The sequence below is a fragment of the Pongo pygmaeus genome, chromosome 12 (assembly GCF_028885625.2).
Source record: "Pongo pygmaeus isolate AG05252 chromosome 12, NHGRI_mPonPyg2-v2.0_pri, whole genome shotgun sequence".
Taxonomy (NCBI): Eukaryota; Metazoa; Chordata; class Mammalia; order Primates; family Hominidae; genus Pongo; species Pongo pygmaeus.
The window spans coordinates 96876292-96902905 of record NC_072385.2 but is presented as its reverse complement, the minus strand read 5'-3'; the positions used below and the strand labels follow the sequence as shown (position 1 = coordinate 96902905).

General features: G+C 43.2%; 1 protein-coding gene across 3 annotated transcripts in view; it reads right to left on the bottom strand.

Moving 5' to 3' along the window:
• Nucleotides 1-12810, bottom strand: part of STRN (striatin) — a 123217-nt gene extending 110407 nt beyond the window's left edge. For 2 of the 3 annotated variants that reach the window (XM_063648814.1, XM_054474891.2), the window contains exon 1: nucleotides 12411-12810. In XM_063648814.1, the coding sequence (XP_063504884.1) occupies nucleotides 12411-12644 (234 nt within the window). In that variant the 5' untranslated portion in view covers nucleotides 12645-12810. The remainder of the gene's footprint in view (nucleotides 1-12410) is intronic. The other variant, XM_054474892.2, reaches the window with a different exon arrangement.
• Nucleotides 12811-26614: the final 13804 nt, after the last annotated feature.

Sequence of the window (26614 nt, the reverse complement as noted above, 5' to 3'; positions counted from 1 at the left end):
ATAACTTTCTGCATAAGAGCAAATACACAGTTAACATATTATTCTGTTCTAACATAGCATATGTAAAACAGCCTAAAAATAGACTAATAACCAGATGTAGTGGGTCAAGACTGTAATCCCAGCTACTCTGGAGGCTGATGCAGGAGGATCAACTGAGCCCAGGAGTGTGAGGCTGCAGCGAACTATGATTATGCCTATGAATAGTGACTGCACTCCAGCCTGGGCAGAATAGCAAGAGAGACTCAGTCTCTTTAAAATAAAAATTAAAAATAAACTAAAAATCAAATTTTTAGGTTAACCAAATAACATAAAAATTAAAAATAACCTAAAAATCAAATCAAAGTGCTTGATCTTTGCTATATCAAAGATCACAATATTTGATATGTGATCAATAAACAAACTATATTAAAATACATATACAGAACTTAGTTAAGCTAGCCTCAGAGCAAGCTAAAAAAGCTCCAAATTTGGCTGGGCGTGGTGGCTCACACCTGTAATCCCAGCACTGTGGGAGGCTGAGGCAGATGGATCACTTGAGGCCAGGAGTTCAAGACCAGCCTGGCCAACATGGCAAAACCGTGTCTCTACTAAAAATACAAAAAATTAATTAGGTGTGGTGATGGGTGCCTGTAATCCCAGCTACTTGGGAGGCTGAGGCAGGAGAATTGCTTGAACCCAGTAGGCAGAGGTTGCAGTGAGTCGAGATTGCGCCATTGCACTCCAGCCTGGGTGACAGAGTAAGACCCTGTCTCAAACAAAGAAAAAAAAAAAAAAAAAAAAAAAGCTCCAAATATGCGGATTTTTTTAAGATGAAATAAGAATTTTATTTCAGTATTCCCTACACAAAAATAAAATTATTTAAGGAAATGAGAGAACTATTTTTTTTTTTCAGACAGAGTTTCACTCTTGTTGCCCAAGCTGGAGTGGAGTGAAATGGCGTGATCTCGGCTCACTGCAACCTCTGCCTCCTGGGTTCAAGCGATTCTCCCTGTCTCAGCCTCCCGAATAACTGGAATTGCAGGCATGTGCCACAACGCCCAGCTAATTTTTTGTATTTTTAGTAGAAACGGGGTTTCACCATGTTAGCTGGGCTGGTCTCAAACTCCTGACTTCAGGCAGTCCGCCTGCCTCAGCCTCCCAAAGTGCTAGGATTAAAGGCATAAGCCACCGTGCCCAGTCCAAGAACTACATTGTTAAACACTTCTGAGAAACACAAATTGTTAAAGACTTTCCTGAATCTGTTACTATACTGTTTCACTAAATTATTCTACTTGAAGAAAAACTTCAAATAATCAGTGATAAGAATTTAAATTATGACAGCTATTCAAACCATACTTAATCATCCAAATATTAAAATTCACTTGGCTCCTTCAGGTCAGAAGCAGCTACACAGAGTGAGGGACCAAAAAAAGGAGAGGATATGGTATAGAGAGCAATGCCCTGGCCTGGGTACTAGGACTCCTGGGTTCTAAACGAAGACTAAACCAATTCACAGAGTGACTTGAGAAAGTCACTTCCTTTCTCTAGCCCTAGATGAAACGGGGGATGAGATTATTTAAATTCTAAGGTCCCTCTGAGGTAAAATATTCTTAGTCTAATGAAGAAAGAAAATCGAGAGGGAGGAGGGCAGTGCACATGTGTGCATATGTGCATATGCATGCGTGTGTATCCCTGTCAGCCCTAGAATTCTACAATTATAAGTGCTGAAATGAAAAATACAGGTAAGACATCCTTGTAGAGTTAAGAACAGGTTAATGTGTGCAGTTTCTCCTCTGCCTCTGCTCTTTCCACCCCTCTCCTCCCTTCTTCTGTCTCTTCTCCCCTTCTAACCCCTTAATTTCTCTCTTGCCTCAAGCTTCTCTCCTGAACTCCAAATCTGCCTCGATTACTATGTCCAGTCCTTAATGTCTACAAGCTATCACCACTTACTTCTGCCATCTCTAGCCTGTCCCCCACCTCCAACACACAACTCATTGTCCTCAAACCACTACAGATTGAGTACTGCTTATATGAAATGCTTGGGACCAGAAGTGTTTTAGATTTCAGATTTTGGAATATTTGCATATACCTAATGAGACATCTTGGGGATGAGACCCAAGTCTAAACATAAATTTCATTTATGTTTCAAATATACCCTATACACACAGTTTAAAGGTAATTTTATTTTTCCCTATGGGATACTAAATAAACTGTTGTGCACCTGCTTTTTCACTGCAACCTGCCACACGAGGTCAGGTACAGATTTTTCCACTTGTGACATCATGTCAGCACTCAAAAAGATTTTGAAGCATTTTGAATTTGGGGTTTTTAGATTAGGGATGGTCAACCTGTACTTACAGGACAAAGAGAATGTAAGTAGCTACTATGATAAATGGATCACTGAAACTGGTTCTTGGCTTCTACAATAGGACTTATATAAATAATAAATCTAATGCCTTCTGTCCATAGAAATCTCAGCCAACAAAAAAGCAAACCACTTACTGGACACCCATCATATATCATATATTTTGCATACTTTATCTTTTTTAAACCTTACAGCGATCCTGCTTAGTAGGGATATTAGCACCCACATTTACAAAAATGAGGCCTAGAAAAATTGTAAACTGAAAGTGATAGAGATGTCTGACTCTGAGGCCCATACTTTCCACTGTCCAATTATGATGGTCAACAGATTGTTTTGTCAGATTGGCCACTGAGGCAAGAAACTCCAGAGATCCAAGGACAATTTTATTTCTAATGGCCCAGAATTGAAACCTAGATGCTACACACATTAGCAAATCAAAAGTACAGCTGACATCAAGGAGATAGCAGGCTGGCAAAGGCGACTCTATCCAGATTATCTGAACTTTCAAACACCTTTCAATGACTGCATAGCAAAGGGTTTTGTTTGTTTTAAGCTCTGCTTCAGTCACCAAGATTTTGGAGAAAAACTGTAGGTCTCCCTTTCCCATTCAAAGAAAAGTAGATTTAGAAATAAAGTTCAGGACTAAATAGGCACATCTCTTGATAAAGAAGTGCTGTCAACATTATTTCTCCCCCAAAAATTAGTAGGGCCATTCTTATTTGTCAGATTTTGAAAGTAAAATAAGAGAATTCAGTTTCCAGTTATGGTGCCCCACAGCAATTCTTCTACTGAACGCAGCCAAAAATTCTGGACAAAATATTTTCACAATTTTCTTAAAAGCAACACAAAAATAGCAAGGAATTATCTGGCCAAAATAAAAGGGAAAATGGGAACCCAGTGAGGTAAGGGAACAAAAAGCCATTTTTGCCCTTAGGATATGGACCAATCAGAACAAACAGCCTTGCGGGACTCAAGGAGCAAAAATCAAACATCCCACCCCTCCAGAGTGGACAGTCTAATAGGTGATATACCTCACACTTAGCTAGGTCCCTAAAGGGCTTATGTCTTCAAAGCAAAGATAAAACAGAAGTATATTGGCCCTCAAATGTATTCACAACCAAAATTCACATCAGCTGGGTGGCCCAAACATCTTAAGTAATGCATTTACTTTAAAGTGATTCTGGGCTGGGCAGTGGCTCACGTCTGTAATCCCAGCATTTTGGGAGGCAGAGGCGGGCAGATCACTTGAGGCCAGGAGTTCAAGACAAGCCTGGCCAACATGGCAAAACCCCGTCTCTACTAAAAATACAATAATTAGCCAGGCTTGGTGGTGTACACCTATAGTCCCAGCCACTCCGGAGGCTGAGGCACGAGAATCGCTTGAACCTGGAAGGCAGAGGTTGCAGATAGCCAAGATCATACCACTGCACTCCAGCCTGGATGACAGTAAGACCATCTCAAAAAAAAAATAAAAAATAAAGTGGTCCTAGACTGGTAATAACTCTAGACATCTACCAGAAGCAAATGTAAAAAACAAAAAACAAACAAACATAAAAAACCTTTCTGAAGAAGATACCTTTATTTGAGAGCTCAGATTAGTCTCATGGTTCTTCTTTTATCTATTTTTTTTTTTTTTTTTTTGAGATGGAGTCTCTGTTGCCCAGGCTGGATTGCAGTGGTGCATCTCGGCTCACTGCAACCTCTGCCTCCCAGCTTCAGGTGATTCTCCTGCCTCAGTCCCCCGAGTAGCTGGGATTACAGGCGCCCACCACGACGCCCAACTAATTTTTTTTTTTTTTTTTTTTTTGAGACAGTCTCGCTCTGTTGCCCAGGCTGGAGTACAGTGGCGCGATCTTGGCTCACTGCAACCTCCGCCTCTCGGGTTCAAGTGATTCTCCTGCCTCAGCCTCCTGAGAAACTCGGATTACAAGCATGCGCCAACACACCCGGCTAATTTTTATATTTTTAGTAGAGACGGGGTTTCACCATGTTGGCCGAGCTGGTCTTGAACTCCGGACCTCAGGTGATCCGCCCGCCTCAGCCTCCCAAAGTGCTGGTATTACAGGCATGAGCCACCGTGCCTGTCTAGTCTCACAGTTTTTCAAGGACAGCAGGCAGCACACAAAGATAAACTAAGGATACAAGGGAACACGTCGTCATGAGCAAGAACCGGCAGAGACAACAGACCACACAAAGGCACCTCTAAGACCTCAGATAAAGGAAGTGCAAAGACACTAACTAAAAAATAACTACTTACTACGTTTGAAGAATTAAAGATGACACTGAAAATACCTGCAGAGAACAGAACAATATTTTTTTAAGAAATGACCAAGCAGATTTGAAAAGAAACCAAAATGAACTTCGACAATAACCAAAACTAAAAATTCAGTGGATGGTTTTAACAAATCAGACTCAACTGAAGAGAAAATTAATGGACTGGAAGATAAATCATTCACAGACTGGAAAATAAGTCAGAATAAATTATTGAGAATAAAGCATGGAGAGATAAAAAGATGGAAAATACAGAGCAGATAATGGAGAAGCCCTAAGATCATGTAATCAAAAACCCAAAATGAGAAGAAAGGAAAATGCAATGGAGGACAAACCTAACAAGATAGCAACTGAGAAATCTGCAGAACTAATGAGAAGCCAATCCACAAATTCAAGGAGTCTAATGAAGTCCCAAACAAAATAAAAAGAAATATAGGCTGGGCGTGGTAGCTCACGCCTGTAATCCCAACACTTGGGAGGGTGAGGCGGGTGGATCACGAGGTCAGATCGAGACCATCCTAGATGACACAGTGAAACCCTATCTCTACTAAAAATACAAAAAATTAGCCGGGTGTGGCGGCGGGCGCCTGTAGTCCCAGCTACTCGGGAGGCTGAGGCAGGAGAATCGCTTGAACCCAGGAGGCAGAGGTTGCAGTGAGCCGAGACTGTGCCACTGCACTCCAGCCTGGGCGACATAGCTAGACTCCATCTCAAAAAAAAGAAAAAGAAATCTATACTGTGACACATCGTAATGAAACTACGTAACACCAAAGACAGAGAAAATCTGAAATTCAACCAATAAAATAAGCTAGAAAGCAGTAAAACACAGTAAAATCTTTATGTCTGTTATCTTAAAAAAAAAAAAAAATAAGCATCACTGTGGCTCTGCTTACCTCAGAAGGTTGTACAGTTTAAATGATACAGCGTATCTGAAAGGGCTTTAAAGAAAACTGTAAAGAGTGCTGGCTGTAGCAGTACATATACTCAAATTGGAATGATACAGATGACTAGCCTGGCCCCTAGACAAAAAATACGAAAAAATAAAACAGTAAAGATATCTGGAGATGTAAGTGACAGCTTGTACAAAACCTATTTCATTCTTGGTCATTCAGCCTCTCTCTGAACCTCACTTTACCTAACTGAGCTGATTATTTCCAAAGTTCATTCCAGCTCAAAGATTACTCTGTCATTACATCTCAGTCAGAAGGAGGGGATTCAAATTATAATATTCTACTGCCTAAAAATAAAATGCTAGCTATCATCAGAAAGAACAATGGAAAAAGAAATTATATCCCAAATTCTATAAAAAGCCATCCATATATGGAATACTAATAAAAGTGTTGAAATCACCAAACTTTTATAGATAATGTAAAAACAGAAAAAACAACTAAAGCAGTGGTTCTCAATCCTTGCTGTATACTGGGGAGCTCAAAAAATACTAATGCTAGGGGTCCTCATTCCTAAGATTCTGATTTAATTGATCTGGGGTAGAGTCCAGGGAATTAGTACTCATTCCCTCTGATTATTCTAAGATTATAGCTAACGCTGAGAAACACTGAACTGAAGAGACAAATAATAGGATATGTTTTAAAAGATTAAAGCCTCTATAACCTTTCTAAAATATAAAGATTATGAAATTATCAAGAATATGAGTAGAATGAAAAACGAACCTGCTGACAAAATTATACCATATCACAATGGAGTTCACCTGCTCCAAATGTAAAGGAAGTGGTTTAAAGAGCCAAATAAAATGTAGGATTCATTTCATAATGTGGTTAGTAAATTTACACAATTTGTTACCCATGATGTAATGCAAAGTTAAGATAAACACATTCAGAAAAGCTTCTATGAATTCCAAGGTAACAGATACCTAGTGGGTTATTAAAAGGAAAGCAAACACACTTGAAGTATATCCTCAATGTTCTGAGACTGACACTGAAGGCAACCATTCACTCCCATTAAATATCTCTTAGTGCCTGGGTCAGACTCAGAGTATTACACTGCATGGCCTCAGGATGGCACTTGTATGCTCTAGCCTCAGAAAAGTTCATGACTGAAGATTATGCTTTTCTCTGGGGATGAGGGGATAACCGAGAGCAAAAGTTTAGCATCATGCATCTGCAACCATTTATTTATTAAGCACTTACTTTATGTTATGTACCATGCCTCTGCTAAGTACTTTAAATTATCTTAATTTAATTCTCACAATGTAATTTATTATCCTCATCTTACACATGAGAAAACTAAGGCTCTGAGAGATCAGAATTATGGCAAATATGTATTTTAGGCGTAAAATACAATAGTAAGTTTTAAAGCAAGAATTTTAAACCCAGGTCTCTGCCATATTGCCTTTTGTGATAATTATAAATAATTGTCACAATAATAAAGACAAACTCATTTTAAGTATTTATGTTTTCCATTAAAAAGCTCAGTAAATCTTCTCAGCTGTCCTATGAGGCTGCTCATTCTCTATATATCCATATATTTTTGTTTGTTTGTTTGTTTGATTGATTGATCAATTTGTTCTGAGACAGGGCCTCACTCTGGCACCCAGGCTAGAGTGCGGAGGCGTGATCATAATGCACTGCAGCCTTGATCTCCAGGGCTCAAGCAATCCTCCCACCTCAGCCTCACGAGTAGCTGGGACCACAGACGCATGCCAACGCACCCAGCTAACTTTGTGAATTTTTTGTAGAGATGGGGCTTCACCATGTTGCCCAGGCTGCACTTTTTTATTTTTTTTTCTGAGACAGGGTCTCCTTCTGTCGCCCAGGCTGGAGTGCAGTGGAGTGATCACGACTCACTGCAGCTTCAACCTCCCAGGCCCAAGCAATCCTCCCACCTCAGCCTCCCAACTAGCTGGGACTACAGGTGAACACCATCACACCCGGCCACTCTAAAAAATTTTTTTTTCTGGAGATGGGGTTTTGCCATGTTGCCCAGGCTGGTCTTGAACTCCTAGACTCAAGTGATCCTCCTGCCTCAGCCTCTGAAAGTACTGGGATTACAGGTTTTGGGCCACTGCGCCTGGCCCTCTAAATACTGTTAAGTCATCTTTGACTCCCCTTTTTCTCAAACCCCACATTCTATCCTTTAGCACATCTTGTTGGCTCTACCTTGAAAAATGTATTCAGAATCCTGTATTTTGAATATGTATCAAAATATATATTCACATATCTTATCACTACCACCTTAGTTCATCTTCTGCCTAGATTTATTAAAGTAGCCTCCCAACTAGTCCCCGTGCTGCTTCTACTTGTTGTCCCTCCAAGTCTGTTCTGAATCCTTACAAGGGGTCCCTTTTAAAGATGCTGTCACTCCTTTGCTTAAAACATTCCGACGGCTGCTCATCTTGCTGAGGTATAAGGCCAAAGTCCTTACGATGGGCAAGACCCTGTATGACGTGACTTCTTCCATTAGTACCTGTTTGACATGACTTCTTCCATTCTCTTCCTCTACTCTAGCCACTTTTACCTCCTTGATATTCCTTAAATATTCCAAGCGTGCTCCCTTCCCCCAGCTGTTCCTTCTGTGTAGAAAGCTCTTTCCTCACCTTAGAGATCACCTTTTCAGGTCTTAGCTCGAATGGCATCTTACCAGTGAATCCTTTCTTCCCTATTCCACCCTCTCAAATCCTCTTATTTTCCTTCCCAATATTCTATGTATTTATTTATCACTGTCTGTCTGCCTCAACAATTTAAGCTTCATAAAGGGCAAGATCTGTATTTTTGCTGTTGTATCTCCGGTATCTAGAACAAGGCCTGGCATGAAGTAGATGCTTGAAAAATATTTGGGGAGTGAAAATACAAATTATTAATGCCAAAACCCAGAAAATACAAATTATTAATGCCAAAACTCCAGCATACAGCCTCCACACCACATGCCCTAAACTACTCAATCTTGCCACCTTTTTCATACAACTCTAACACTTACAGGTAAATATCAGGGCCTCTCCTACACCACCCACCACACACATATCAAAATCTAGGGCCAACATTTTTTATTTTTTATTTACATGCCTGCTTTCTCATAAGTCAGTAATTTTCAAATACTGAGCCTTAGGGTTCTCATGACCTCATAAAGTTCTTTCCTCCTGCTACTCCCCCCATTCACTGCTAGCTCTTCTCTCCTTCACTATTCTTTTTTTTTCTTAAGATGGAGTCTCACTCTGTCGCCAGGCTGGAGTGCAGTGGCGCGATCTCAGCTCACTGCAACCTCCGCCTCCCAGGTTCAAGCGATTCTCCTGCCTCAGCCTCCAGCACACACCACCATGCTCAGCTAATTTTTGTATTTTTAGCAGAGACAAGGTTTCACCATGTTGGCCAGGATGGTCTCGATCTCTTGACCTCATGATCCGCCTGCCTCGGCCTCCCAAAGTGCTGGGATTACAGGTGTGAGCCACCGCGCCCGGCCTCTCCTTCACTATTCTAAAGAAATTAGCCTTCTCCCCAAATGATAAACACTCTGATTCTTCTACAAGTTATATCACACTAATAACTAGACTGCATGTTCCTTTGAGGTGATCTAGCACAAAGCCTGACATACGGAAATTTTTCTCAATATTATTAGTATTCCTTCTCCAATTCCTTTCACAAATGTAAAGCTCACTAATAATCTTAATCATTCTTTTCTTCCCCCCATGAACTACTGCCTAATCTCAACTGGATGTGAGGAGGGGAGCATCACCAAAAATAAAAAGAGAATTTATCAAATAAGATGGGCAAGAGTGAAATAAATGACAAATAAATAGGTTTTTGCTACAACGTGGCTGTTTCCTTACTCCCAAGATCTGACGGAGGGAGGAAGCGGTAAAGGCAGGCCAGGCAGATGAGAGCTTGGATTGCCTTTCACAACTCTTCTCTGGCAACCTGAAAGAGCAGGACTGACAGGTTCTTGAGGAGGCAAATTTGACTTAATCTTAAAGGTATTTGTGTTGACTCTGGTGTTAATGGCTTAGGAAGAGATTTAAAAATTAAAAGGAGGACACCAACTGATCCGTATTTCATCACAATGCATTCAACTATTTTACTTCCTATTGTGTTTCTAAGAAAATTCCAGTAGCAAAAGAAAAATAAAGAAGATTCAAATGTAATGATGGTAATGTAAAGAAATATTTTTTTTCCAATTACACTAATAAGGGGGGACAAAGACCAGAGATTACTGCAAACTCTTCCCCCCAAAATATATCATATTCATTCTGTTAGGAAAATGACACATTTTTCAAGTTTCTCTGTGGAAACTTTAATTTGAACACAAAACAAAAGATGCTGTCAAAAAAGTAGTGTCCTTGGCCGGGCACAGTGACTCACGCCTGTAACACCAGCACTTTGGGAGGCTGAGGCGGGCAGATCACTGAGGTCAGTAGTTCAAGACCAAACTGGCCAACATTGTGAAACCCCGTCTCTACCAAAAATACAAAAATTAGCCGGGCATGGTGGTGCATGCCTGTAATCCCAGCTACTCGGGAGGCTGAGGCAGAAGGATTGCTTAAACCTGGGAGGCGGAGGTTGCAGTGAGCCGAGACTGCACCACTGCACACCAGCCTGGGCAACAGAGCGAGACCCTCTCTCCAATAAAAGGAAAAAAAAAAAAAGTAGTCTCTTTAACATGATAAGCACCCACGGGAAAGCTACCTGAAGTTAATAAACATTTGCCACAAACAACCCAGGAAGGGGTGTTTGTAGATGTGTGCATAAAAACTGAAGATCAACTACAGTTACCAGTAAACTGAAAAGTTTAAACGAGGAGAAGGAGTGAACGGGGGAGGATGGGTTGGAATTCCCCAACTTCTACAGGTAGAAAGGTAACCACTGTTTTCTGGTGTGTGTGTGTGTGTTTTTTTTTTTTTTTTTTTACCAAATTAGTGTGACTTATCTACATTCCCAAAACTGGAAAAGAAATTAAATTTTAAGTAACTAATACAAAAATCATTCCCCACAACTGCACAACATTAAAGTTAAACTTTGCCTTTAACATTTCCTTGAATTCTGAAATCCACATCTTTTATAGAATGCACTGCTAATAAAGATCAATCTATAAGTATTCAAATTTGTTGGAAACTATATAGACAAGGTCAAAGAAGACTTGCAAATATCAGATAGACTAGATCGAGTAAATACTACAGCAACATAACAGTAGGGACGAAAAAGTTGCCAAATAATATAAACATATAACTACAGACTTAAAAGGAATCATAGAAACTATTGGTCACTCCCTAACTTCATTTAACTGCTCATTTGTCATCTCTCGGAGGCCTACCCTGACCACCCCATCTAAAATAGCTGCCCCTATCACACGCTATTCCTGAACTCTGACTTATTTCTTCCTCACAGCAGTTGCCACTATAAGCCATTGTATTCTATAGGCGCATTTGCTGGACTATTTGCCTCTCCACTAAAACATAAACTCCATGAGGGCAGAAGCTTGGTCGGTTTTCTTTCATCACAGGGCCTAGACACATAGCTGGCACTCAATACACAGATGCTGAATAAATAAATGATAAAACTGACACCCAGAGAGGTTAAAGGATTTCCTCAAGGTCACAGAGCTAGCAACAAACACAGCCCTTACTATAACCTTGTCTACTATAGCCTTGTGTGTTCGCTCTTTCCATAGCCACTTCCACTACACCACAGAGCCTGCTCCAGCACATGATTCTATTTAACAGATTTCTCCTCTTTTTTTTTCTTAAGCGCCAAATACATGTTACCAAAAAAAGTGACACACTGGGTAGCATTTTAAACTCAAGTGTTTCGCCAACTAAAACTATACTCAAATTTCATAAGTATACAGGCTTAACCCGTAAAACAGAAAGGCAGAACTATTCATAGTTCTTTAAGTTCCTTTTGAAATTGGTGTGTATGCCCTGGAAGTTTTAAGAACAACCACTGAAAACCTATTCATCAATTCTGAATGGCCTGTAAAGTATCAGCCTCACTTTCATTCTTTTCAGAGCCCACAGTTATCTCCTCCCTGGATATACTTTATCTTGCAGATTATGCAAGGCAATGTAACTAACTTCAAAGTCCCTTTAGTTCCTTTTAAAGTACAAGAAAATCTCCCAAAACACTGAACATAAAATTAACCCTTGGGAAGTTTCAGATTCTGAGAACAGGAACCATCTCTTAACCATTCTCTCTGACTGCGATCATCTAGGTCCTTCATTCAAAATGCATTAATTGGAAATACCTAAAAGAAACGTGGGAGGGGGCCAGGGGGTCGGAAGAAAGTGGAGAACAGACATTTACATATATAAAAAAGGGAGCTGATATATGAAGAACACTTTTGCCCAACGCCAACTTCTCGCCTCGAGTCAAGGCCTCACTGACACAACTTCTGTTGTCTTCTTGATCACCTTCCTTGAAGAGAGGGGCCAAAGCCGGCACGTTCTGCGGAGACTGTCTCTAGACCTAGGATGGGGCACACCAGGGCAGCGGACGATTTGCTCCGCGTCTCTCAAAACTACTGCCAGCCCAGTTAGTAAACTGAGAGGGCAGCCCTCAGATGCAGGATGGCCAGAGAGTTGAAATGAGCCTGGGAGTTAAGAGTGGGATGGGGCGGACGAACAGGCGTGGGGAGGGTAAACAACGCACCAGGAGCGGGAGTGAGAACAGGGTCGAGGTGGGGTCAGCGAAAGGCAAAAGGCGAAGAGAAGGAGACGGGGCTCCGGGTGGGATGGGCGGCAGCAAAGGGGGAGGGGACGCGAGAAGGCTGGGGGAAGGGGAGAAGGGTCCGGGGCGGGGCGGAAGGGAGCAAAGAGGCGGGATGAAGACGGCCAGGCCGGGAGGGTCTTTACCTGCAGCTCCGCCCGCTCCACCTCCCACTGGGCTCTCTCCACCTCGAAGCGAGCCCACTCGTGCTGCAGGAAGTGCAGGATCCCCGGGAGACTGTACTGGGCTCGGGCCGCCCCCGCCGCAGCCGCCCCGTCGCCGGCCGCGGCAGCCTCCGCCAGAGGCCCAAGTCCCTTGGCACCGCCGGCGCCCGGGTGGTTGTTGCTGAAGAAGACTCCGGGACCCGCCTGTTCATCCATGGCGGCCGCAGATACCCGGGGAGCTGCCCCGGCGCCCAGCAGCGGAGGCAACAGCGGCGGCAAGCAGCACCTCCTCCTCCCTCCGCCGCTCCCGCCCACACCCCAGTCAGCAGGGAGCAGCCGCCTGGGCGCGGGGGCCGGCCGAGCCCGTGACGGGCCGGGAAATGGGTCAACTGCGGCGCGCTGGCGGCCCGGGGCTTGCCGGGAAATGTAGTCGCGGGGCGGGGCGAGGGCGAGCGCGGCCCGGGCAGCCTGTAGGGCTGCGCCTCAGCTTGGGCGTGGCCTCGGGCCCGCCCCGCCCCGGCTCGCCGCGGAGGGGGCCGGCTGGGCGGGGAGCGCGGGTTTCCTCTGGGGCCGGCTGGGCGCGGGCGGGCGGCTCTCCAGTCTTCCTCGCACGCGGAAGTTCGCGGGCGTCGCTCCCTGTTGCATTCACACACACACACACACACACACACACACACACACACACGCGGAAGTTATCACGCCAAGATACCAGCCCGAGCTGCACATCTTTTAAGGCTTCCTGGCCGTTCTGTGAAGAAACAGGCTCAAAGCGAGCTACCCGGTGCGGCCGCGGGATGGGGGTTCTCCCGCCAGCTGCCCTGCGTGCTCTCGCTTCGGCTCGGTCTTTGGAGTTTCTCTCACCGTAGACGCTCCTCCATTCTGCCAATCTCCGGGTCGCTGTCGCTCCTGCCTTTCTCTTTTGACTCGAGGGGCTCAAACCTGTTACCTGACCAGTTTTCATTTCTAAGGAACGCCGATCACCTTTCTAAGACAACGCCGCAGCTTTCTGCTGCTGCTTCCAAATTGTGGTTTGTTGACAGCCCATCTGAAAAACTGTTCCGTTGACGTTTCTTTCCCTTTGCAGTCCTCCTGCAGTAAATCCTGTAAAAGTTTTAGCATCCAATAACAGATGTTCTGTTATTTCGGTCTCATTTTTCCTGTCTTATTCCCGCTGATTTTTACTCTAGTTAATTGAACAAATATTTTTGATTATCGGTTTTCTCTTGCGCTGAGAATATTAAGATAAATGACATCGTTTCTGTCATCAAAGATTGGCATATAATCAAATATCACAAAGCCTTAATTTAAAAGCTACACCATCTTGAAAAAGCAAGTTCCTTTTCTGCTCCCTAGCGCGGTCTTAGATATCCTGGCCCCTCTCCGTTTTCACTTGTCCTGTTCCCAGTTTCTTTGACGATTCACCTGCCAACTGGCAACAGCATCCGCCTACCAAAGGTACACCAAAGTCCTTTCCTTTTAAGTTACCCTCTGTAAATATTTGCCTTCTCCGAAGTCTGACAATATGTCACTATAAATTCACACTACAACAGTGGCAAAAAGGAAGGCCCCTGAAAACAATTTAACAAATGCAAAGGAAATTAAGCACTTATTTTGTCACCCTAACAGGTTATCTGGAATTCTTACGTTTTGTAGGACGTACTTGTGGGTTATCAGACTTGATGGCCATGAAAAAATGTAAAGATCTAGGCTGCTGAGTGACATGTCAGGGAAAGACATCCTGTCCCTGTCCTCTCTCCCCTCCCCGCTTTCCCATGGCTACTTGCAGAAAGGACAGGAAACACATTGTGTCTCCTCTGGTTGCAAATAAAGATGGAGAACTCTCTTCTCTCGGTTAATTAATGTTTCTGCTTTATGAATTCATTCTTTATTACCATCAAAGATTGATCCAGGCCTGGCCAAATTCCCTGTGCCTTAACTTATTTTGGCTGTCAGTGTCCTTTGAGATACAGCCCAGTCTTCTCATTTACAGCTCAAGGAACTAAATGCCAAAAAAATTGAGAATTGTCAACAATGAGGCCTTGAGTGAGACGATATATCCGACAATTCCTTTAAGTCAATTCATAGCTGACACAAAATGTAATTAAATTTATAGATAATCTGGACTACCACACATATAGGAAAACTATTTTAATTCATAGTTCAACTTTATTACTCACAATACTTTTTTTTGCTTTACGAGGACTCATTTCCATTTTGGCCGAGTGCCATGGCTCACGCCTGTAATCCCAGCACTTTCGGAGGCCGAGGCGGGTAGATCACTGGAGCCCGGGAGTTGTGGGCAGGAGGCAGGAGAATAGGGTCTGGAGGCAGGGAACATAAAGTAGATTCATGCTGACTTCCTAGAACTGAATCAAATGGAAATACTTCAGCTATAACAGGAAATGTCCTCTCCATTTACATAGGGCGCACACCAACTAAATGACGTTGTAACTTTACTTCATCCTCTTCATTTACATAGGGCGTATACCAAGTAACCAGTGGAAACCTCTAGAGGGTATTCAAACCCCAGAAAATTCTGTAACGGGACTCTTGAGCCCCTATGCTTGGGCCTGCCCCCGCCCTGTGGAGCCTACTTTCATTTTCAACAAATCTCTGTTTTTGTTGCTTCATTCTTTCCTTGCTTTGTGCGTTTTTTCCAATTCTTTGTTCAAGATTTCAACAACCTGGACACCCTCCACCGGTAACCGTTGGAGACCAGCCTGGCCAACATGGCAAAACCCGTCTCTACTAAGAATACAAAAATTAGCCAGGCGTGGTGGCACATGCCTGTAGTCCCAGCTACTTGGGAGGCTGAGGTACAATAATCGCTTGAACCCGGGAGGTGGAGGTTGCAGTGAGCCAAGATCATGACACTGCACTCCAGCCTAGGCGATACAGTGAGACTCTGATTCAAAAAAAAAAAAAAAGTTTTAAAAAGAAGGCCTTCCCTTAGGGTTCTGGTGCCCTAAATTGCCTTAAAACTATAGGACTATGAATCCCATAATTTTCACTTATTGGGCCCGGCACGGTGGCTCATGCCTGTAATCCTAGCACTTTGGAAGGCCGAGGCGGGTGGATTGCCTGAGCTCAGGAGTTCAAGACCAGGCTGGGCAACACTGAGAAACCCCGTCTCTACTAAAATACAAAAAAAAAAATTAGCTGGGCGTGGCAGCTTGCGTCTGTAATCCCAGCTCAATTCTCTCATTTTTTAATATGGGAATAATAGTCACCTAATAAAGTTGCTGTGAAGTTAAAAAAAGAAAAAAAGTAAATCCCCTCTCATAGTGCCTACTATATGGTATATTACGGAATAGTGACAGCTATTACTGCAATAGAGTTCACAAGAGTAACTGAAACAATATATGTAAAAGAAACAGTCCCTGGTAAATTCTAGGGGCTCAATAATTGTTCTCTCCTTTCTCATCCCCTATTCAAAACTTTAAATTAGTAGAGTTAAAATAATCTTTAAAAAAAAAAACAAGGCCGGGTGCGATGGCTCACGCCTGTAATCCCAGCACTTCGGGAGGCCGAGGTAGGCAAATCACGAGGTCAGGAGTTCAAGACCAGCCTGGCCAACGTGGTGAAACCCCGTCTCTACTAAAAATTCAAAAAATTAGCTGGGTGTAGGGGCAGGCACCTGTAATCCCAGCTACTCGAGAAGCTGAGGCAGGAGAATCACTTGAACCTGGGAGGAGGAGGTTGCAGTGAGCCAAGATCATGCCACTGCCCTCCAGATTGAGCAGCAGAGCTCCGTCTTAAAAAACAAACAGACAAACAACAACAACAACAAAAAAACAGGCTGGACGGCGGTGGCTCACGCCTATAATTCCAGCACTTTGGGAGGCAGAGGTGGGTGGATCACCTGAGGTCAGGAGTTTGAGACCAGCCTGGCCAACATGGTAAAACCCCATCTCTACCAAAAATACGAAAAAAAATTAGCCAGGCATGGTGGTGCACGCTTGTAGTCCCAGCTACTCCAGAGGCTGAAGCGGGTGAATCTCTTGAAACCGGGAGGCGGAGGTTAGAGTGAGCCAAGATCACGCCGTTGCACTGCAGCCTGGGCAACAACAGCGAAACTCCGTCTCCAAAAACAAAAACAAAAACAAAACCATGAAAACAAAAACACCCCCCCCAAAAAAAACTAATGTCTGTGCCTAATCATTAAGCCTCAGATCTCAACGTGTTGTGATCATTTTATAATTAATAAAGCCAAAATGACAGAAAATAAGGATTCCTTTCCCAGTACACAGAGCAATTGTCAAAATATTGATTTTATATATCACTATAATGAGTTTACAGTGAAAACTGTGAAATGTTGAAAGGTTCTTTAGATAATAGGAATGTTTGATTTTTTTTTTTTTTTTTTTTTTTGAGACGGAGTCTCGCTCTATTGCCAGGCTGGAGTGCGGTGGTGCGATCTCGGCTCACTGCAACCTCCACCTCCCGGGTTCAAGCGATTCTCCTGCCTCTGCCTCCCGAGTAGCTGGGACTACAGGCACACGCTACCACGCCCAGCTAATTTTTCGTATTTTTAGTAGAGACAGAGTTTCACCATGTTGACCAGGATGATCTCAATCTCTTGACCTCATGATCCGCCCACCTCGGCCTCCCAAAGTGCTGGGATTACAGACGTGAGCCACTGCATGCCCGGCCTTTTTTTTTTTTTTGACAGAGTCTCGCTGTGTCACCCAGGCTGGAGTGCAGTGGTGCAATCTCGGTTCGCTGCGATCTCCACCTCCCAGGTTCAAGCGATTCCCCTGCCTCAGCCTCCCCAGTAGCTGGGACTACAGGCGTACACCACCACGCCCGGCTAATTTTTTGTATTTTAGTAGAGATGGGGTTTCACCATGTTGGCTAGGATGGTCTTGATCTCCTGTCCTCGTGACCTGCCTGCCTCGGCCTCCCAAAGTTCCGGGATTACAGGCGTGAGCCACCGTGCGCTGCCGAGTGTTTACTATTTTTCAGTTTATATGTGTATGCTTTGTGGGATGAGGATTATAGATCTATAAAATGACAATTCACCTGCTCTTTTGAAAAATGTGTCAGGCCAGGTGCAGTGGCTCAGGCCTGTAATCCCAGCACTTTGTGGGACAGAGGCTGTCTGATCACTTGAGGTCAGGAGTTCAAGACCAGTCTCGCCAACATCGTGAAACTCTGTTCTCTACTAAAAATATAGAAATTAGCTTGGCGTGGTGGTGCATGCCTGTAATCCCAGCTACTTGGGAGGCTGAGGCAGGAGAATTGCTTGAACCTGGAAGGCAAGGTTACAGTGAGCCGAGATCTCACAACTGCACTCTAGCCTGGTGACAGGGCAAGAGTCCTTCTCAATAAATGATTGAATGAATGAATAAATAAATAAATGAAATATGTCATTAAAATGAATGGTTCTTTTTTCTTGAAACGGACAAATATTTCACACAAATTCAATCACTTAATATGTGTTTTTTTGTGACTGGCTTCTTACTGTAATGTTTTCTGTTTGTTTGCTTGTATTTGAGACGGGGTCTTGCTCTATTGCCCAGGCTGGAGTGCACTGGCACCATCTCAGCTCACTGCAACCTCTGCTTAATGGATTTAAGTGATTCTCCTGCCTCAGCCTCTCAAGTAGCTGGGACTACAGGGGCGGGCACCACCACGCCTGGCTAATTTTTGTATTTTTCATAGAGACAGAGTTTCGCCATGTTGGCCAAGCTGGTCTTGAACTTCTGAGCTCAAGTGATCTGCCCACCTCAGCCTCCCAAAGTGCTGGGATTACAGGTGTGAGCCACTGTGCCCAGCCTATTTTTCTAAAACTGTCCAAAATGACCAGTTATTTGGGGCTCGGACTCTTTAACTGCTCAAAGAAAGGTCTTTAAGTTGAACTTGATGGTTCTTTTAGAATTATGGCCAGGAAAAAAAAAAAAAAAAAGAACTGCTTGATTGACAGGTGAAAGGCCTCCCCAAGGATTAAGAGAACTTTAGGGAATAGAAATATGCAATAACGCATTGTTTATCCACCTCTTCTACCACCTGCTCACTCCCCGATTTCTCCCACCTCTCCTTTCTGCCTACCCTGCTTCAGGGGGCCAGTCTCTGTTTCTACCTTTCTCAGATTCCAGCCAAACTTCCTAAATTTGAAGTCTGGTAATGGCTGGGTTGGGGAAACAGCCAGTAATAAGTTAGGAATGAAGGAATTGTAGCATCTAAAATTTTTCTTGGAGTCCAAGAATTAAATCTATACCAGTCTTGCGATAGGATGAGAAAATTGCTCATATCAGTTGTTGTCATTATTGTTACTATTATTTTCTTTTGGAAGAGTATGATTGAAGTTAGGGAGTTGCCTGATTTTAATTTCTAAATTGATGTTTTATTTCGTTAAATTTAATAAGTTTAACGAAATAAAACTTAATTTAAAATTAATTTTGTAGTGACTGATATTTAGAGAAATAGATACTTCAAATCTAAAATCAGGATTACTTTGACAAATCTAAATATCTAACACAGGGGAGATTGAAATGATAATACAGCTCTGAAGCTATAGCAAGACTTCTCTTGGAATATTAATGGTGATCAACTTCAGATTCTATTTCTCTAAGCAAAGGTAAACTGGTTTTTGAACACATTCTTTTCCTTTCTCCCCATCAATCCCATGCCTTGCTTCCCTACCCCTTTTCTCTTTTAAAATTTCCAATGAATGTAGGCTCTATTCAACAGATTGTTTTCTTTTAGTAACTAAGGTGTCCTCCTTTCTAAGCCAGAAACTGAATTTCAAACAATTAATGTCTACTTCATTACATAAAAATAACTGTGTGTGTATGTGTGGTGTATAGAAAAAGAACATTTTTTGTGAGCTTGCTATTCCTGTCAACTCTGCAGCTGAGATGCACTCATTTCCAGGTATAGCCACTTTCTCAGCAGACGACACTCAATTTTCATTTAGGCTTGAATTGCTCAGAACAGCACTGCCTTCCCAAGCTCCCACCTGGTAGTGTTTAGACATAAATTAAGTTGATCCTCAAAAAAATTCAAATCTGGTACAATATTTTTTACAAATACGATGGGCGAGGGGGAGGTGGAACAAAATCTGGGCACTGTGCAAGAAAAACAAGAGAAATGAATGAAGCTGAAGAAATCCAATACATTTTGTTTCATTTTGAACACACTGTTTTCCTTAGATTTTCTAAAACAGGATTTAACCTATTTCGCTTGTACTATATCTCTCTCCCTCTACTCTCCAGGCCCTCAATATGCTACTGTTGTTCAATATGTGTTAATTATAGTACTTGCAGTTGTTCTCTGTAATGGAAAATTCTATCATTATCTATGTTATCTTCTTTCCCAGATTTCCCCTCAGCTGCAGGACATGAAGTAACAAGAGTGGGAGTGGTTGGAACCAGCTTATATACACTTTCACATGAACTCTAATACGTAACGTTATTCCTGATAAACTGATTGTATTCAAGCTTAAGGAGCCAATACATAAAAATTCATTGTAGGGGAAAAAGATAATTTAAATAACATGGTTTTTAGTATATGGCAATAACCAAATTAATACTGCAACTTTTCTTTATAAGAATGTAGCCGGATTAAAATGTTAAAGGAAGAGTATAAATAAGCTAGAAGATGAGGGTGGGATGGGGAGCATTTTTGGCAAAACTGAAATACCCTGAGGAAGAAAAGTACACAGTATATTTGATATGTTGAAAGAACTCCAATATGGCCAACACATAAAGAGCAACATAAAAGTGATAGTGGTTACTGTTTTTGTTTTTTTTTTTGAGAAGGAGTCTTGCTCTGTCACCCAGGCTGGAGTCCGGTGGCACAATCTTCGCTCACTGCAACCTCTGTCTCTTGGTTTCAAGTGATCCTCCTGCCTCAGCCTCCCAAGTAGCTGGGACTACAGGCATGCCTGGCTAATTTTGTATTTTTAGTAGAGACGGGGTTTCTCCATGTTGGTCAGGCTGGTCTAGAACTCTCAACCTCAGGTGATCCGCCCATCTTGGCCTCCCAAAATGACGCGATTACAGGCGTGAACCACTGTGCCTGGCCACCAAGTTCTATTTTTTAAAACACAAATGCAACATAATTATTATTATTTGAGATGGAGTCTCGCTCTGTCGCCCAGGCTGGAGTGCAGTGGCGTGATCTCGGCTCACTGCAAGCTCCGCCTCCCAGGTTCACGCCATTCTCCTGCCTCAGCCTCCTGAGTAGTTGGGACTAGAGGCGCCCACCACCACGCCTGGTTAATTTTTTTTTTTTGTACTTTTAGCAGAGACGGGGTTTCACCGTGTTAGCCAGGATGGTCTCGATCTCCTGACCTCGTGATCCGCCCGCCTCGGCCTCCCAAAGTGCTGGGATTACAGGAGTGAGCCACCGCGCCCGGCCCACACTTTATATATATATACCCACTTTGTATATACATATATATGTGTGTGTGTGTCCATGTAAATATAAATAAATATATATATATATGGGAAATATGGAAATATAGTTTCCAGTTTATATATACATACATAAACTGGAAGTAAATTACCTAAGATTAGCGTAATGACTAAGTCAATAATGGTACATCCATTATTAAGTAACCATCAAAAAATGATTCCTACTGGTGGTGGCTCACGCCTGTAATCGCAGCACTTGGGAGGCTGAGGTGGACGGATTACTTGAGACCAGGAGTTCGAGACCAGCCCAGCCAACCTGGCAAAACCCAGTCTCTACTAAAAATACAAAAATTAGCTGGGCGTGGAGGCACTCGCCTGTAGTCCCAGCTACTTGGGAGGTGGAGGTTGCGGTGAGCCGAGATTGCGCCACTGCACTCCAGCCTGAGCGACAGGGCAAGACTGTCTCAAAAAAACAAAACAAAATGAAACAAAACTTAGCTCAGTATAATTTTTCTAAATTATGATTAAGGGACAGGGGTCCAAGTCTGATGCCTGTAATCCCAGCACTTTGGGAGGCCAAAGCAAACGGATCGTTTGAGTTCAGGAGTTCAAGACCTGCCTGGGCAACACGCGAAACCCTGTCTCTAAAAAAAAATAAAATAAAATAAAATAAAAATTGAGCTAGGTATGGTAGCATGTGCCTGTAGCCCCAGCTACCTGTGAGGCTGAGGCAGGCTGGGCGCTGTGGCTCACGCCTCTAATACCAACACTTTGGGAAGCCGAGGTGTGAGGATCACGTGAGCCCAGGAAGCTGAGGCTCAGTGAGCTGTGACCATGCCACTGCACTCCAGGCTGGGCGATGGAGGGATACCCTGTTTCAAAAAATAATAATAAATAAATAATAAATTAAAAAATGATTAAGATGTGAAATTCTTAATAAAATTCTGTGAAGCCCATAAATAATACTTTCATAAGGTTTTAGATATGAGAGAACTAGAAATGAGTCTGTAATTATTAAATCAGGTTTTAAAAATAATCCATCTAATGGAAAGCATTGAGGCAAGAAATTTATTTATAGTTCTACTCTAGCCATGTCTGACATCAACCTAAAAATTCCAACTGAGATTTAAGAATTCTAATATTGAAAATAAACTAGAGGAAAAAAAGAAAATGTAGGGATAATAATTCATATAAATAAATGTCTTCAATATTGGGATAATTATATCCATCATTCAGTATTGTTTAAATGAAAATAAATAACGGGTATGAAGTGTCTAACACAGTGCTTGGAACACAACAGAAATGGTCATTCTTACTGACAATACCAACCTGTAGTATTTCAACTTCTATATCTGGATTATGTTTAGTGGGTTGTTTTTTGTTGTTGCTGTTGTTGTTGTCTTGAGTCAGGGTCCCTTTCTGTCACCCAGACTGGAGTGCAGTAGCGTGATGATGGCTCACTGTAAACTTGAACTCCTGGGCTCAAGTGTGTCTCCTGTGTCAGTCTCCCAAGCCCTTGCTATGTTACACAGGCTGGGCTCGAAGTCCTGGCCTCAAGCAATCCTCCCATCTCAGCCTTCCAAAGAGCTGGGATTACAGGCATCAGCCACCATGCCCAGCCTTGTTTACTGTATTTTACACTGTCATACTGTGATAGTAGTTCTACACACGTGTAAAGACTACTTGTCAGACTAAATAATGTTATGTACCAATATTAAAGGACTGGCCAAAAATTCTCTTGATAAAAATAAGCAGGACAAATATTCAGCTATATGTACTTTTTTTTTAATGTGTAAAAGATCAGAGAGAGGATATTTACTAAATTTTCTCATTCTATAGATGAGAAAACTGAAGCCCCAAAGGGTCAGATTGTCTAAAATTCTATTCCTAGTTGATGACAGAACCTATTTAGAAAGGGATACTTGCTTCATCAGGGCTGAGGTTTCTCTAATTAAGAAATCAGGCCTTGTCCGGGCGCGGTGGCTCACGCCTGTAATCCCAGCACTTTGGGAGGCTGAGGTGGACGGATCACGAGGTCAGGAGATCGAGACTGTCCTGGGTAACACGGTGAAACCCCTTCTCTACTAAAAATACAAAAAATTAGCTGGGCGTGGTGGCGGGCGCCTATAGTCCCAGCTACTCAGGAGGCTGAGGCAGGAGAATGGCGTGAACCCGGGAGGCGGAGCTTGCAGTCAGCCGAGATCCGCGCCAATGCACTCCAGCCTGAGTGACAGAGCGAGACTCTGTAGCAAAAAAAAAAAACCAAAAAACAAAAAACAAAAAAAGAACTCAGGCCTGGGCGCGCGGTGGCTCATACTTGTCATCTCAGCACTTTGGGAGGCCGAGGTGGGCAGATCACCTGAGGTTGGGAGTTGAAGGTCAGCCTGGCCAACATTGCGAAACCCCATCTCTACTAAAAATACAAAAATTAGCCGGGCATTGTGGCGGGCGCCTGTAATCCCAGCTACTTGGAAGGCTGAAGCAGGAGAATCGCTTGAACCCAAGAGACAGAGGTTGCACTGAGCTGAGATCAAGCCACTGCACTCCAGCCTGGGCGACAGAGTGAGACTCCATCTCAAAAAAAAAAAAAAAAAAAAAAAGAATTCAGCCTGGGCGCAGTGGCTCATGCCTGTAATCCCACCACTTTGGGAAGCTGAGGAGGGAGGATCGCTGCAGCCCAGGAGTTTGTGGCTCTAGTGAACTACGATGACAACACTGCAATCTAGCCCTTGTGACAGAGCAAGACCCTGTCTCAAATAATATTAATAATTCAAATGTATAACATTGATTAGTAAGAACTTATAAAGCAAACAGGATACTTTGTCTTGAACTATGAAAACTGCTCAGATTATGCTTCAGAAAGAATTACTGGCTATAATGTTGCTTCTCCTTTTAGGTTCATGATACTGGATGTTCATAATCAAATAAATAAGATTATTTAGGTTGAGAAAAATCTCATGGGTTGGGCAGCAAAACAAATTAATAATCTTCAAACAGATCTTCCCTTTACAGATATGATCACAAAAAACTAGAAGTTGTCAGTGACTTAGAAGGGTCTAGAGAAGGCCAGGCATGGTGGCTCACGCCTGTAATCCCAGCACTTTGGGAGGCCGAGGTGGGTGGATCACCTGAGTTCAGGAGTTCAAGGCCAGCCTGACCAACATGGAGAAACCCTGTCTCTACTAAAAATACAAAATTAGCCAGTCACAGTGGCACACACCTGTAATCCCAGTTACTCGGGATGCTGAGGCAGGAGAATCACTTGAACCCGGAAGGCAGAGGTTGAGGTGAGCCGAGATCATGCCATTGCTCTCCAGCCTGGGCAACAAGAGTGAAACTCTGCCTCAAAAAAAAAAAACAAAAAACAAAAAACAAAAACAGAAGGGTCTAGAGAAAGCATAAAGATGTACTGAGAGAGACAGGAAGGGAAACAGGGAGGGAGAGGATCATTGCTAATGCATGATGCAGTCTACCCTAAAGTGGGAAATGATGGGAGAAGCCAAGAACAGCAAAAAATAGCCAAGGCAGAAATAAACATACTTTATAAATAGATGAGGGAAAAGGGGTTACGTGTGTACATGCATGTGTGCAAAAAATGAGATTAGAAACAGTCTGGTAGTTCCTTAGAAAGTTAAACGAGTCAGAAAGGCCATATTTAAGAAAAAAAAAGGAAAAAGTTAGACTTATTTGAACAAGCAATTTCACTCCTAGGTATATACTCAAGTGATATTAAAACATATGTCCACCCCAAAACTTGTACATAATTGCTCACAGCATCATTATTCCTAACAGGCAAGAAAAAGATGGAAAAATCCAAATGTCCTTCAACTGATGAGTAGATTCACAAAATGTGGTATATATACAATGGAATATTATGCAGCCATAAAAAGGAATGAAGTGCCGATTCATGCTACAACATGGATGAACCTTAAAAAACATTACAGTGGGCCGGATGTGGTGGCTCACGCCTGTAATCCCAGCACTTTGGGAGGCTGAGGAAGGCGGATTGCCTGAGTTCAGGAGTTCAAGACCAGCCTGGCCAACATGGTGAAACAAAAAATTAGCCAGGCATGGCGGCATGCACCTGTAATCCCAGCTACCGGGGAGGCTGAGGTAGGAGAATCGCTGGAACCCGGGAGGCAGAGGTTGCAGTGAGCCAAGATTGTGCCACTGCACTCCAGCCTGGGTTACAGAGTGAGGCTCCATCTCAAAAACAAACAAACAAACATTACAGTGGGTTGGTGGCTCATGCCTGTAATACCAGAACTTTGGAAGGCTGAGGCAGATGGATCACTTGAGCTCAGGAGTTTGAGACCAGCCTGGGCAACATGGTGAAACCCTGCCTCTAACGAAAATATGAAAAATTAGCAGGGCATGGTGGTGTGCGCCTGTAATCCCAGCTACTCAGGAGCCTGAGGTGGGAGGATTGCTTGAGCCCAGGAGGTAGAGGCTGCAGTGAGCTGAGACTGTGCCACTGCACTCCAGCCCGGGCAACAGAGCAAGATCTCATCTCAAAAAACAAGCAAACAGAAAACATTACAGTAAGAAGCCAGTCACAAAAAAACACATATTAAGTGGTTCAATTTATATGAAATGTCCATGAGAGGAAAATCCAGAGACAGAAAGTAGATTAGTGGTAGCCTAAGTTGGGGGGAAATGGGGAGATGGTAGGTAGCTAAAGGATACAAGGTTTCTTTTTGGGGTAATGTTCATAATTGATCGTGGTGATGATGGCCCCACTAAAACCCATTAAACTGTACGCTTTGCTGGGATACAGCGGCATGATCACAATTTATTGCAGCCTCAAACTCCTGGGCTCAAGCAATTCTCCTGTCTCAGCCTCCTGAGTAGCTGGGACTACAGGAGTGCACCATCGCGTCTGGCTAATTTTCTTTTTCTTTAACGTAGAGATGAGGTCTTGCTGTGTTGCCCAGGCTGCTCTCAAACTCCTGGCCTCAGCCTCCCAAAGTGTTGGGATTACAGGTGTGAGCCCCCATGCCCAAACTGAATTGAGTTGTATGGTATGTGAAGTGGATCTCCATGAAGTTGTTAGCAAAAACAAAAACAAAAACCAAGGAGAATAATTGTGGCAATGCAAACCTGAAATGAAAAAATAACCAGGGCCAAGTGTGGTGGCTCACACCTGTAATCCCAGCACTTTGGCAGGCTAAGGTGGGGGGATCATTCAAGCCTGGGTGATTGAGGCTGCAGTGAGCCGTGGTCATGTGCCACTGCACTCCAGCCTGGGCAAAAGTGAGACCCTGCTTCAAAACAAACAAAAAAAATGAAAAGAAGCTGAGCACGGTGGCTCATGCCTGTAATCCCAGCACTTTGGGAGGCAGAGGCAGGCAGATCACCCGAGGTCAGGAGTTCGAGACCAGCCTGACCAACATGAAGCCCCGTCTCTACTAAAAATACAAAAAATTAGCTGGGTGTGGTGGCGGGTGCCTGTAATGTCAGCTACTCAGGAGGCTGAGGCAGGAGAATTGCTTGAACCCAGGAGGCGGAGGTTGCAGTGAGCCGAGATTGCGCCACTGCACTCTAGCCTGGGCGCGACAGAGCGAGACTCCATCTAAAAAAAAAAAAAGAAAGAAAGAAAAGAAAAAACACCCAAAAGTCAGTGAGAAAACAGGCAAGACAAAGTACCCATCTCAGGTATCTAAAAGGCTGAGTGCAGTTCAAGTGTAGTAAGCTATGATTGCACTCCAGTCTGGGCAACAGTGCAAGACTCTGTCTCTAAAAGAAAAAGGAAAAGATAAAAGAAGATAAAATGTTCAGAAAGTGACTTGCTTTTGGTAATACTTGTTCAGTCTGTTACACTGTGCG